Genomic DNA, 13,855 nt, shown 5'->3' with positions numbered 1-13,855 from the left:
TGCTCTAGACCAGGCTGGCCTCGAACTCACATTGATCCACCTGTCTCTGCCTCCCAAGTGCTGAGATTAAAGGTGTGTACCATCATTGCCTGGCTAGGGTGCTATTTATTTTATTTGAACACTGAAGACACTATTTCTACCACATCCCTTCTTTTTCTTTTGAAGATTTGCTTATTATGTATACAGGGTTCTGCCTGCATGTATATCTGCACACCAGAAGAAGGTACAAGATCCCATTATAGATGGTTGTGAGCCACCATGTGCTTGCTGGGAATTGAACTCAGGATCTTTGGAAGAGTTATCAGTGCTCTTAATCTCTCCAGGCCCCCATACCTTCTTTTTCTAGGGGCATGGGGAAAGAAAGCCTCATGTACTATTGTGGCCAAGACTGGTCTTGAACTCCTGATCCTCCTGCTTTCCTACTGAGGGTGCCCATGCTCACATCCAGCTTCCACAGCTTCTGCGTAAGGGCAGAAGTACTAGTGACGCCTCCAGCATGCTGCGCCAGGTGCAGTACCTATAATGCATCTACTGGGGAGTAGAGACGTTCAAAGCCATCTGTGTAATACTGTAACACTCCATGTCAAAAGAAAGAGGAAGAGGAGGCAGAGGAGGGAAGACAGCTCAACGGTAGAGTACTAGCATTGCATTTGTTGAGACCTGTGTTTAAGGCTGGGCGTGGTGGCGCACGCCTTTAATCCCAGCACTCGGGAGGCAGAGGCAGGCGGATCTCTGAGTCCGAGGCCAGCCTGGTCTACAAAGAGAGTCCAGACCAACCAAGGTTACACGGAGAGATCCTGTATCAAAAAGCAAAACAAAAAAGCAAGACCTATTTTTAGTTCCTACCACCACCACCACCACCACACATGCACGCACAAAACAGAAAGCAACATGGTAGAAAGAAAACCTAAAAATATATGTACATCAAGATGTCTTCTGCACACCCCATGGATGCATTCTTGAGGCAAAGCTAGGGTAGGCATGTGCAGCACCTACGGGTCACCACACGGGGCAGTTATCTATCCCAAGAGCATAGTATACCCTTGGCATTCGAGGAAGTCCTGCCCACCTGCCTCCTAGTTGCCCCAAACTGACAGTCTCTGAGCTCAGCCACAGCACATCTAACACTCTCGGAGCCACTCACCTGACATGTTGGAAATGTTAACGGTCAGCCTTTTCGAGTTACAGGGCATTTTAAGAAAGAAAAAAAAAAGGGCAATCAACTCTTGTTTTAGCAATGATAGGGGGTGGCATTTCTTAAAAACCTAAGTCAGGTGGGCAGAAGGCTTGGAAGTCTGTATTTCTACTACACTGCTGGCAGAGTCGTGGCAGAGTGGAGGGCAATGCACCGGAAACATGGCAGAATCACATGCCACAGGAACTGTCCCCCACACCCTTCCTGAGCTCCTGACCTTCAAAGTAGTTTTCAGAAACTAGACTATACAGGCTCACTCCAGATGTAGCAAAGACTCCATGACCTAAAACCCTGCTCTTTCCACTAGGCAGAGGGATATGGACAGGCAGTCAAAGCAGGGAAGAACACCTGTCAAGACAAAAAGGCCACCAGGATTACTGGTCTTGGCAAATGTAGAAAAGCCAAGTTTGAGGGAAGGAAAAGATGCTCCTGTGCTCTGACCACCAGCCCTATCCGTAGGTACACGTTGACCTGAGGTGAACTACCATTCATCTGAGTATTGAGATGCTCTTCCTTATCAAAAGGACAGGCCATCTTGCCAAAGGACTGTCAGACTTTAACGCCAGTCAGGCGTTTTGAGGTACTGGGGAAGACAGTATCCAAGCATCCAAGATGGGGGGCACCAGGCTGGGTCAGGGCTCTGTTGTGACCCTGGTTACCATTTGACCTCTGCACCAGAAGAGCCCAGGAATTCCCACTAACCAAGAAGCTTCTTTTCTGCTGCTTAACACCTCAAGTCATCCTAACATTTAGCCTTCCAGGCCACACAAGGAGCCCACAGGGACTCTAGTGTCTAAGACACATAACCAAGGACCATGAAAAAAAGGTTAAGTAGTTTCTCACTTGGGGTCAATCTGCTTTGCTAACCCTCCTGACTTACTTTCCAGAAGCCACCCACAGATCTTGGACCAAGATGTTGCTGGAGGCAAGGCTCCTCTTCCCTTACCTCGAGAGATGGTCCCTCCAGGGGCAGGATTGACACACATGGGTGGAAGGCGGGGTGGGGGAAGCTTGCATTGACGCTGCCTGTGCTGGGTCCGATCTGGGGAAAGAGAAAACATCATGGTGACATGTTTTCACCACTGAGCTAATTCACCCTGAGAGCCAGTCACAGGTTCTGAGGAATAGGGCAGCAAAAATACAATATTACAAATTGTTTCCTTGCCTTCTCTTTACGAAGTTTATGATTGCTTTGCTTTGTTTTTCTGAGACAGTATATCTTAAGAGCACAGGCTGGCCTTGTGTTCACTCTGAAACCAAAGATACCTTTGAGCTCTCGGGCCCAAGTGCTGAAATCACACGGGTCTATGTCATCACGTCTGGCCTCTCTGTGACCCTTAGCATATATCCTATAATCCTATATGCTTTGCTTTACTCTTTTGAGGGTGGGGGGTGCTGAGACAGGGTTTCATTGCATAGTCTTGGCTGTCCTAGGAGTTAGTTGGCTGTCCTCCAGAGAACTGCTTGCCTCTGTCTCTGAGTGCTGGGATTACAGGTGTGCGCTACCATTGCCTGGCAATATAGTCTTAAATTAGGAAAATAAGATGGGTCAAGCCATACATGTTAATGTATGCATCTAATCCCAACACTCAGAAGGCAGAGATATGCTTATCTCTATGAGTTCAAGGCCAGCCTAGTCTATATTGGGAACTGCAAGTTGTCCAGGGCTACACAGTTTAACTCTGTTCCAAAGTGGGGTGGGAGAGAGAAATAGTTAAAAACTGAAAGCCACAAGATTTTACAAATCCAAAGGTTACTTTGAGTATCAAAACGTTGGCTCTGGGACTGGAGAGATGGCTCAGTGGTTAACATGGCTGTGCCAAGTGCGACACACTTTTAATTGCAGCACTTTGGGAAGCCGAGGCAGGCGGATCTCTTTGAGTCCAGGACAACCAGGACTCTGTTACACAGGGAACCTCGTCTCAAAACACCCCCCCCCAGCCCCCAAAATAAAGGTGACCTGGGTGTGGTAAAGCATGCAATCAAAACCAGTGTCTCTCATAGCCACCATTTCCTCAAAGGTCGAAGGCACTGATACAGCCATGCTTCAGGAATGGATTAAAGGCCCCCAGTTATGAGCTGGGCGATGCAGTGCACACCTGAATCCTAGCACTGGGGAGGCAGAGGTGGCAGAGGCAGGTGAATCGCTGTGAGTTCCAGCCAGCCTGGTTTGCAAAGCGAGTCCAGGACAGCCAAGGCAACACAGAGAAACCCTGTCTCAAAAAAACCAAAAACCTAAAACGAACCCCTCCCATAGAGACCCCCAGTTATTACTCTAAGATTAAAAACAAACTCAGAGAGTGGATATAGTGCTCACACAACATGGAGAGGCTGGGGTGGAAGGACTGAAATAGGGGGCCAGTCTGAACTGCATAGTAAAACCTTATCTCAAAAAAAAAAAAACACATCAGTGCTGGGTGTGGTGGCATACCTTTTAGTCTCAGCACTAAGGACAGCAGAGGCAGGTGGATTGCTATGAGTTTGAGGCCAGAGTGCTGGGATTAAAGGCGTGCTCCACCACACCCAGCTTTTTTGTTTGTTTTAGAGTATTGTATATGTGTGTCATCTGTGGATACACACATGCCACAGTGTGTGTGGAGGTCAGAGGACAACTCTGCACTTTTATGTGAGATCAAACTCAGGTTATCAAACCCCTCTCCCCAGCCCCTGATCCAATCAATGTATTTTAAAATGTTTGTGCTAACTACATAAGCTTGATGTTTGTGTACTGATTTTGGTGACAATACAGACATGAAATCAGATATTCAATATGCAAGAAAGGGCAAGACATTTACAGAGAGTGGAAGCCAGCCTGGGCTACAACAAAGTGAGTTCACCGCCAGTCTGGGCTATGTAACAAGATACTGTTTCAACATGAAATAAAACACAAAGAACAAAACAAAAATATTATTAGTAAATATATAACACTCCCTTAGTTAGAAAGCACAATCTAAAATTAGACATATTATATCCTACAGCTACTTAATGATAACATGTACTATTCATTTATACGAGGTCAGGCCCTGCCATACATGGTACAGCACGCCTTCAACCCCAGCACTCGGGAGGCAGAGAGGGGTGGATCACTGTGAGTGCGAGGCCAGCCTGGTCTACAAAGCAAGTCTAGGACAGGCAAGGCCACAAAGAGAAACCTTGTCTAGAAAAGCCAAAAAAAAAAAAAAAAAAAAAAAAAAAAAAAGAGGTCAGGCCCTGCTCTAAGGTCTTCACATGTATTAACTCATCTGACCCTTGAGATCCTGTGGGAGAGGTGCTGACTTCATCCACCTTAACAACAAGGAAGTAGGCACAGAGAGGCTCACACATCCGCTCAAGCCCTCTAGCCACCATGAGTACAGAACTGTCAGTGTGAACCACAAATCTAGAGCCAGGTTTTCTATTAAGGCCACTCTGCCTCCTACAAAACAACACTAAGAATGTCACTCCTCAGGCTAGGTGGTGGCAGCACACTCCTTTAATCCCAGCACTCCAGAGACAGTTAGGTGATCTCTGAGTTCCAGGCTAGCCTGGTCTATAGAGTCAGTTCTAGGACAGCCATGGCTACACAGAGAAACCCTGTCTCCAAAGCCAGAATCAAAACCAAAACAAACAAAAAAAGGATGTCATTCTCAATCAAGCCTTGGTCTAGACTGTCAAGACAAATTAGTTCCTTTTTGTTTTGTTTTTTGAGACAGGGTTTCTCTCTGTAGCCCTGCCTGTCCTTGGAACTCACTAGACAGAAGCTGTTCTAGGACAGCCAAGGCTGCACAAGGAAGCCCTGTCTCAAAAAACCAAAAAAGAAAAAAAGGGGGGGGGGGCTGGAGAGATGGCTTAGAGGGTAAGAGCACAGTCTGCTCTTCCAAAGGTCCTAAATTCAATTCCCAGCAACCACATGGTGGCTCACAACCATTTAAACTGAGATCTGGTGCCCTCTTCTGGCATGCAGGTATACATGCAGACAGAATACTGTATATTTAGTAAATAAATAAATCTTTAAAAAAATAAAACAAGGGGCTGGAGAAATTCCCAGAAACCACATCATGGCTCATAACCATCTATAATGAGATCTGGTGTCCTCTTCTGGCTCATATGCAGGCTGAATACTGTATAAATAATTTTTTTCAAAATCTTAAAAAAAAGTAAGAATGTCAAACAAGGGCTGAGGATCTAGCTCAGTTGGTAGAGTGCTTGCCTAGTGTGCACAAAGCTCTAGGAACTCTCCGTTGCACTGCATAAACTGGATGTGGCGGCAAGAGGATTAAGTTTAAGATATCCACAGCTATGTACTGAGTTTTAGGTCAGTCTCTGAGACTTTCTCTCAAAAAAAAAAAAAATGTTAAATAACACCAGGCTCTTCCTCTCTTCACAAAACCTGTTCTGTTCTTTCAGGTATGCCTAACACAAAAGAACTTAAGCCACCCACTTTTTATAACTTAGTAGATTAAAAAACCCATAGGTTAGTAAGAAGACACATAAGTGCCACCAGGTTTTCAGCTCAAAAAATTATACACTACCTACACTAACCTCCATGTCAATCTTTCTGTTCTTAGCACTCCCTCCATTACAAGGGGGGAAAAAACAACTAACTTTTTTCAACCTCTATGAAAACAGATGAGCCGGGCATGGGAAAACAGATGGAGTGACTGAAGACACCCAAAGAGGCAGGAAGCTGTTCACAGTCCTGGCACACTGGCCCTCCTCCTGGCCCCACCCAGTAGATCATACAGGTACTGTATAGGCCAGAGGTCCCCAGGCCTCTATAAACATAATAGAGAGCAGTTAGGGAAAACCTATTCTGGCTCTAATTTATTTGTGACACACACTCAGATCTGAGCCTTGGTCAGCTTTTATATTCACACATACACAAGTAAGTACCTATAATTTGAAATTTTTAGTAGGTAATAGTGGCACACACCTTTAATTCCAGCACTCAGAAGGCAGAGGCAGGCAGGGCTCTGTAAGTTCAAGGCCAGCCTGGTCTACAGAACTCTAGGACAGCCAGAACTACACACACACACACACACACACACACACACACACACACACACACTCTCTCTCTCTCTCTCTCTCTCTCTCTCTCTCTCTCTCTCTCTCTCTGAATAGGGAGAAAGGTAGCAAGCACGCACAAGCAGCACCGGCCCTGAGCTAAGGCAGGCAAGGAGAAGGAAGGCGAGAAGACTGCGCATGCAGGAGCAGGTGCACAGCTTCCCAGTGGCCCATCACAGGGAGGCGAAGCATGGAGTCACAGGAACAGCTCCACTCTTACCTTTTCTGAATGAGTCCAGGCTGAACATTTCTGGCCAGGAAAGGAAGCTGGAATCCTGAGAAGGAGGGTCAGAAGGCCATGAATGTGGATTACTATTCCAGGTTCAAGATTCTGCAAAGACTGCAAGAACACAAGAGCGCAGACATTATCCAAAAGACAAAGGAAGTGAAGCTGTGAGCCAGTGAGCCCCACTGCTGCTCCCCAGGTTTAAGAACCTGGAGCATCCACCTCTAATCCCAGCACTCGAGAGGCTGCTAAGTCTCTGAGTTCAAGGCCAGCCTGGTCTACCGAGTAAGTTCCAGGACAGTCAGGGCTACACAGAGAAACCCTGTCTCAAAAAACAAGAAAAAAAAAAAGAATAAAGAGACCTGGCTGTGTCCTTGCTGCTTTCTGACTGACAGCCTTCTCCTTTTTGCTGTCCTCAAACTCCCTAAGCCCGTTAAACAGAAAGTAATAAATGGGTCAAGGCAGACAGGGCTCTACCCAGTTACAACATTTGTAGATTTTCTTGGGCTTCTCAGGAAGAAACTAAATTCTATAAGGGCCTCCTATTTCAAATGGCCTCAGGAAAGGTGGCTGCAGACTGCCTCAGGACAAACTGGATTACTGGCTATCAGAAAAACTAGTTGAGCCCTTTTGAATGAGAGTTGCCTGACAGTATCAAAAAGTGACTATATTAAAGTTTCAGAATTAATACACAGAGAAACCCTGTCTCAAAAAAAACAAAAAAAAAGTTTCAGAATTAAAATTTTTTTATGGTGGAGTCCCTAAGAAATGCATGGTAAACTTCTAAGTAATATTAATAATAAATTATAAACACTACATTAGAGCACAGCTACTAGCCAGTCTTTTTCTTTTGTTTTACAAGACAGGGTTTCTCTGTGTAATCTTGGCTGTCCTAGAACTCACTCTGTAGACCATGTTGGCTCCAAACTCACAGAGATCCACCTGCATCTGCCTCCCTGAGTGCTGAAACTACAGGAATGCTACACCACTGCCTGCCTGGCCAAAAGCCTTAATGCTTTTCTTTCATTCCCCAGACAGAGTTTTATTACAGAACTCAGGCTAGCTTCAAACTGTCCTTCTATCGCAGCTCACTGAGCACTGGGATTACAGGCACACACTGTTTTGATGTAGTCTACTTGTTAGTACGTTGTTTCCTTTAATTTTTTAATTTATTTACTTCATTTTTTAAACTCTGATCCTCCTCCATCCATGTCCCAAATGAAGGGATTACAGGTGTTTGCCACCATGCCTAGTTTTTTTTTGTTTTGTTTTGTTTTTTGGGGTTTTCGAGACAAAGTTTCTCTGTGTAGCCTTGGCTGTCCTGGACTCACTTTGTAGACCAGGCTGGCCTCGAACTCACAGCGATCCGCCTGCCTCTGCCTCCCGAGTGCTGGGATTAAAGGCGAGCGCCACCACACCCGGCCTAATGCCTAGTTTTTATTAATACATTTAACTGAGGACTGGATTTACATTTAATCTAGAGATTATGGGAAAAAGTAACACTTATAATTTAGTAATATTGTTTTGTAAAACACTCAGACTTGTACTTTGAGATCTTTTAAATAATAGCACTCCTGGATTAGGATCAGGTCCAGTAACCCTTACTGAATTTAAAAATATCTACCTAATGTTTTGCACATTAGGTTAAAGTCCGACATTGGTAAAAGACTAGGAGGGCCTACATACCTTTCCTAACTGCCATTGCTTTTCATTCTCAACTTGTGAGGATGTGGAGGAGGGAAAGGCCTAATCTTTCAAATCCGTAACATTACCTCCTCTTTCCCAGGGATGCTGGAAGTTTCAGCCAATAAGATATGGTGTAGTCAAGACAGACTACTTCAATATAATATCAACGAGAATGCCATTTATTCAGAGAACTTATGTCCTACCGCAACCGACCACGCAAATTAAAAGAAAAATTATAGTTTAGGGTTCTAATTTTAAACAATACCTGAGTGTTTTGGCTACATTTTTATTTTCAGTATTGCAAATTGTACTCAAGGCCTTGTTCATGCTAAGCAACTGATCTACCACTAAACTATAGTCTCAGCCCACAGACAATATGTTCTTCCTAGGAAATTTTAAGTTAATCTATATGTAAACAAACTTGTGTATAAACTGTATGTAAAACAAACTTTTGTTTTAATTTTAGTTTTTGGAGGTTTTTCAAACAAATCTCACTCTGTAACCCCAACTGTGCTTTAACTCAAAGGAATCTTCCTACCCAAGTCGGTAGTGTGCTGGGATTACAGGTATGACTCATTAGGCCCAGTTGAGTGCTGGGATTACAGGCGTGACTCACTACACCTAGCAGAGAGCTGAGATTACAGGCATGGCTCATTACACCTAGCAGAGTTCTGGGATTACAGGCGTGACTCACTATGCCCAGCTGAGTTTTGCTTTTAAAAGCCCTTGGATGCTCCTTTGCCAACCAAGTTTCATATCCTAAAGTCTTTTCTCAGAAAATATGAGATTCAAGACATCAGATCATCTCACTTTATCATGCTCTAGAACATTTCACAGAGCTCTGAAAGAAACATGCTTCCTTTGTAATGTGAGAATGTTTTTTTTTTGTAAAAATACTCGATTAACTCTAATACGATTTATGTATCCAATAGAGATGCATAAAGTTCTAATATGTCAAATTCCTTCTGTGAGGAAGCACTCCTTCTAGTAGACTGCCCATAACGGCTCCAAGCCAGTAACAATGAGCAATACACCTAAGAGGGCCACAGATGGAGCTAACCGCTTGCTGAGGTATGGCTGAGCACAAGAAGCACTACTCTATGAGCAAGGCTAGGTCACCTTACCTTAGAAAAGCAGTGAGGTGCTCAGATTTTGCAGGCTTTCCAACTGTAGCTGAATTACCTCCTTGCTATTCCTCATCACGAGGCTGGGCCTCCTCCTGGAAAACACAATGTAAGCTCACTGGAGTGGCAGAACACACACACACACACACACACACACACACACACACACACACACCCGCCCCAGGCAAAATTGTACCAATCAGATAAATCAATTTACGAACTTTAACAAGCTTTTGACACAATAGCCTCACTCAATAGGCCCTGACCTGTTCTAAAATTGCCAAATGTGAACTGTCCCACAGAGCACCAGTAAGAAAATGTTAAAAAAAAAAAAATCTCTCTAAGCCCAGAGCAAATCCCCTTCACTTTTCTAATATCATAACGTCTATTATATTAATCTATCTAAAAGGACTCTTCCAGGAGGGGAAATTACAACCACAATTATCTCAACTTATGTTTGCAGTTTACAAAGAATGCCTACAGTCTTCACCTCATATAGTCCTTGCAACTCCGACCCTGAGAAGGCCTGAAGCACAGACAGACTTCATACTGAGGATCCCAGAGCATCAGGCCAGGATGGAATTCTGCCCGCACGGCCTTACATGTTCACACTATACCACTTTTCTCACATAGCAATCTGTACTCTGAGTGCATCATGTTCATTCTCTGAGAGGACAAGCTGGGTTCAAGAGCTGATGAAACTTTGGACTACATAAGCGTCATAAATTAAACTAGTTGGAAAGGTATTATCTTTGGGGGGGAGGGGTCAGGTGGGATGCGCCTACATAGATATAAACCTTGGCAAAGAATATATAAATGCATAAGTAAAAACATTAATATAAATTTAAATAGTTAGCATACTAGATTAATATATATAATATGTGTATATGTGTGTGTGTGTGTGTGTGTGTGTGTGTGTGTACATATGTATGTATATAAAATCAGAAAAGAATCTTCCCACCTGGAAACGTCAAGATTCTGGGATTTAAGTGTAAATTGTAAGATGCAGTCAGACTTGCATAGCACATGGCAGTGGGGTCACTGCCTTCCAAGCAAGGAAAATCATCAGATAATGTGTAATTTCACTCTGGCCAGTAGGTTGCATCCAAAACCAGGCTGAGACCTTGCAACTGGATTGCTGCAGTCTACCGGCTACAGTGAGCGGCAAGCACCCCTGACCTGGGGTTGTAAGGTGAACAGTTTCTGCATTGGAAAGTCTCAGTTAAAAGACCAGTGTTGCTTACACAAGGACTATTTAGAGAGAGTGTTGACGCTGTGTTCTTGGCTTGGGGATTCTGAGGACCCCTGGGACTCCACTGCAAACAAAGAACCCACCATGCATTAGGTCCTCCCCTGCAAAATGGGACAAGTCACCACCAGCAAACAAAGAACACCTCACCCCTTAGGCTCCCCCACTGACAAGGTCGGTGCAAAAGGGACAAACGAGAGGAGTAAAAAATGCACCAGCCCTCCCTTTGGAGGAACGGTCCAGACCGCACAGTGGAAGGAGGGGCAGACAAAGGTCTCGGGGCACTCCGGAGACTTGCTCCAGGGCCCAGCAAAGGGAAAACCGAGCATCCCCTGAGGCGGAGGCGTCGTCGCGCCAATGAAGCCGCCTCTCTCCCGGCCTCCGCCGTGCCCCTGGCAGCGAGGCCCGCCCCGGCGGACCGGTCTGGCCCCCGCCCCGCCCTGGCTCCATGGCAACGGCAGGCCGAGGCCTGGCTGCCCACGGCTCGGCCCTGCCGGCTTTCCCGGGCAGGCCTAGGATGCCCGGCCTGCTCCTCAAGCTCGCCAGCTCCTCCTTCCCACTCTCCGCCAAGCTGCCGGCCGGACCCGGGACCCCTCCTCGCGCTGACCACCCCCGACCGTGGCCAGCTGCTTCAAGGGGCGCGAAAGGGTAGAATAAAAAGCCCAATTCACCTGTTGTTACAGATGTGAAACAAGCCTCGGTGCACGGCGCATGAGCCGCGGGGCCCCCCCATCCACGGCCGGACTACAACTCCCACCAGCGACGGCGCGGTCCCTTCCGGGTCCTGAGGCGGAAGTCCCGCCTGCGGGCACTAGTCGGCCTGTGCCTTTCGCCTGGCTTCCTGCGTGGGTGTAGCTTCTTAGGAGCTCGCGAGGCGTTCGGCTGCCTAGGTTGTCTGTAGTGTTCCTGAGCTCATGGCGCGGGATGGCCAGTCTGAGCCTGTACCCGAGCATTGGCCGGAGGGCGCGCGGCTGTAGCCCCAGACGCAGGCAGTACTTCCGGCGGAGCGGCCGGGGACGCGCGCGGCGTGTGCCTTGGCTGCCGGCGGTAGCTGGGGACCGATGGCCATCTCTGGTTTTTCTCACCATTCCCAGACACAGCTCTGTTTTGCGCCTTTCTTGTGTCTCCCCTCGATTTTCTGCACTTTTAGGGAGGTGAGCGATATTGCCTCACAAAGACCTAAGCTATACCAGGCAAAGGGCAAGATCGAGCTTGCTATAGCTCATGGGAGGTGTGGTGGGCGACGACTCTAGCCTTGGCCACCGGTCGCTCAAGGATGAGGAAAGGGATTTCCCCATTTATACTCGGATGAAAATGAAGCGTGGGTTCGGTGGAATCCGACTTCACTAGAGGAAACTCTGGCCTTGGTGTTTGGAGAGCTAGTTACATAGCTCGTATTTAAAACAGAAAAACCAACAAAATATTATGTATGTGAGTGTGGATATGTGCAAGGTTACATGCCATCAGGTCCCTTGAAGTTGAAGTCCACCATTATCTTAGGTTTTCTTTCTTTTTGTTTTATTTTGTTTTTTTCTTTCAAGACAGGGTTTCTCTATGTAACAGCCTTGACTGTACTAGACTCACTTTGTAGACCCTGCCTGTCTCCTGAGTGCTGGGATAAGGGCGTGCGCCACCATCTTTCTCTAGTGGTCCTCTACTCAGATGACTCTAGCTTGTGTCAAAATGACGAAAACAAAAACCAGACAATAGTTCCCTGTGGCCATCAAGTTGAATAAATGTGTAGGCTTTTGGAGAAAATAGGAGAAAGTTTCTGAGTGTGGTAGTGGTTCAAATGCTGTAGTGGTACAGTTTGAGGCCAGCCAGGGCTACAACAAACAAAGCAGGAAGGGGGGGAGTGCTAGAGAGATGGCTCAGCAGTTAAGAGCATTTGTTCTCTCTCTCTCTTTTTTTTTTATTTTTATTTTTATTTTTTGGTTTTTCAAGATAGGGCTTTTGTGTGCAGCCTTGGCTGCCCTGGACTCATTTTGTAGACCAGGCTGACCTCGAACTCACAGTCATCTGCCTGCCTCTGCCTCCCAGAGTGCTGGGGAGAACTTGCTCTTCTGGAGGACCCAGCTTCAATTCCTAGCATCCACATCAAAGCTAACAACCCCCTGTATCTCCAGATCCAAGGGAATCTAACCCCCTCTTCTAACTTCCTCGGTGCTGCATACACATAGTACATAGACATAAAGGCAGGCAAAATGTTCATATTCATAAATAAAAATAAGTACATGTAAAAAAAATACTAAAGTGTGTTAGCAAAACAAGAGCCAACATGGTAGAAACATTGGGAAAGTTGTCCCTTTGATATCTCCATGAATGATGGTGTGATGCCCCTACATACACAAGTACATAATTGTAATTTGTTTTTTGTTTTGGTTTTTTCGAGACAGCGTTTCTCAGTGTAGCCTTGAACTCACTTCCCTGCTTTTTGTTTATTTGTGGTGGTCTACCGCATCCACTTGACTACTGAGCTACATACACTAACCAGACTCTCTTATTTTTAAAAAAAGATTGCCTATACCGTGTTCTGCCTGCAGGCCAGAAGAGGGCAGTAGATCTCATTATAGATAGTTATGAGCCACCATGTGGTTGCTGGGAATTGAACACTTGACCTGTAGGAGAACAGCCAGTGCTCATAACCTCAGAGCCATCTCTCCAGGCCTTACTACTTAAGTAAGATCTGGCTCCGGGTGTGGTGGCGCAGGCCTGTAATGCCAGCAGTAGTGAAGCAGAGGCAGGCGGATCTTTGTGAGTTCCAGCATAGCCTGGTCTACAAAGCCTGTCTCAAAGAAAGAAAGTCTGGTTAGACTCCAGTCTTAACCCTCAGAGTAGTTGGGCTCTGCAACTACAGATGCCTTATCACACCTGCCTCTTTCCACTGGGCGTGGTGGCACACGCCTTTAATCCAAGCACTCGGGAGGCAGAGGCAGGTGGATCTCTGTGAGTTCGAGGCCAGCCTAGTCTACAAAATAAGTCCAGGACAGCTAAGGATACACAGAGAAACCCAGTCTCAAAAACAAAAACAAAACCACTTGCCCCTTTCCTCCACCACCCTACTTTATTTTCAGACCAGAGATTAATTCCAGAATCTCAGTCAAGCTACTGAAGTGCCTTATCACCAGTCTATATTCCCCAGCCCCACCCTTTTTTTGAGACCAGGGTGACCTTGAATTTAGAGATCTGTCTTTGTAGGGGATGGAAGAAGCACTGAGTCGATGTGTACTGTTAACATAGGGCAAGGATTCCCAGGCCTGAGCCCCATGGAAGTGGCAAAGCCTTACCTGGGTGAAGAAGCTCAGGAGAAATGGCAACGCTTTCCTCAAGGG

General features: G+C 46.1%; 1 protein-coding gene across 4 annotated transcripts in view; it reads right to left on the bottom strand.

The window, feature by feature from the left end:
• The window catches only part of DHX30 (DExH-box helicase 30), a 31,344-nt gene extending 20,013 nt beyond the window's left edge, over nucleotides 1–11,331 (bottom strand). Inside the window, exons 1-5 of one of the 4 annotated variants that reach the window (XM_084752598.1) lie at nucleotides 11,195–11,331; nucleotides 9,275–9,369; nucleotides 6,459–6,578; nucleotides 2,142–2,237; nucleotides 1,145–1,173 (exon numbers count right to left, since the gene is read on the bottom strand). In XM_084752598.1, coding sequence (XP_084608724.1) covers nucleotides 1,145–1,173; nucleotides 2,142–2,212 — 100 coding nt within the window. In that variant the 5' untranslated portion in view covers nucleotides 2,213–2,237; nucleotides 6,459–6,578; nucleotides 9,275–9,369; nucleotides 11,195–11,331. The remainder of the gene's footprint in view (nucleotides 1–1,144; nucleotides 1,174–2,141; nucleotides 2,238–6,458; nucleotides 6,579–9,274; nucleotides 9,370–11,194) is intronic. The other 3 variants (XM_084752599.1, XM_084752596.1, XM_084752597.1) reach the window with 3 other exon arrangements.
• Nucleotides 11,332–13,855: the final 2,524 nt, after the last annotated feature.

The sequence above is a fragment of the Acomys minous genome (genome assembly GCF_964271855.1).
Source record: "Acomys minous genome assembly, chromosome: 13".
NCBI lineage: Eukaryota > Metazoa > Chordata > Mammalia > Rodentia > Muridae > Acomys > Acomys minous.
The sequence above is the reverse complement of the archived record's forward strand: the minus strand, read 5'-3'. Positions and strand labels throughout refer to the sequence as shown.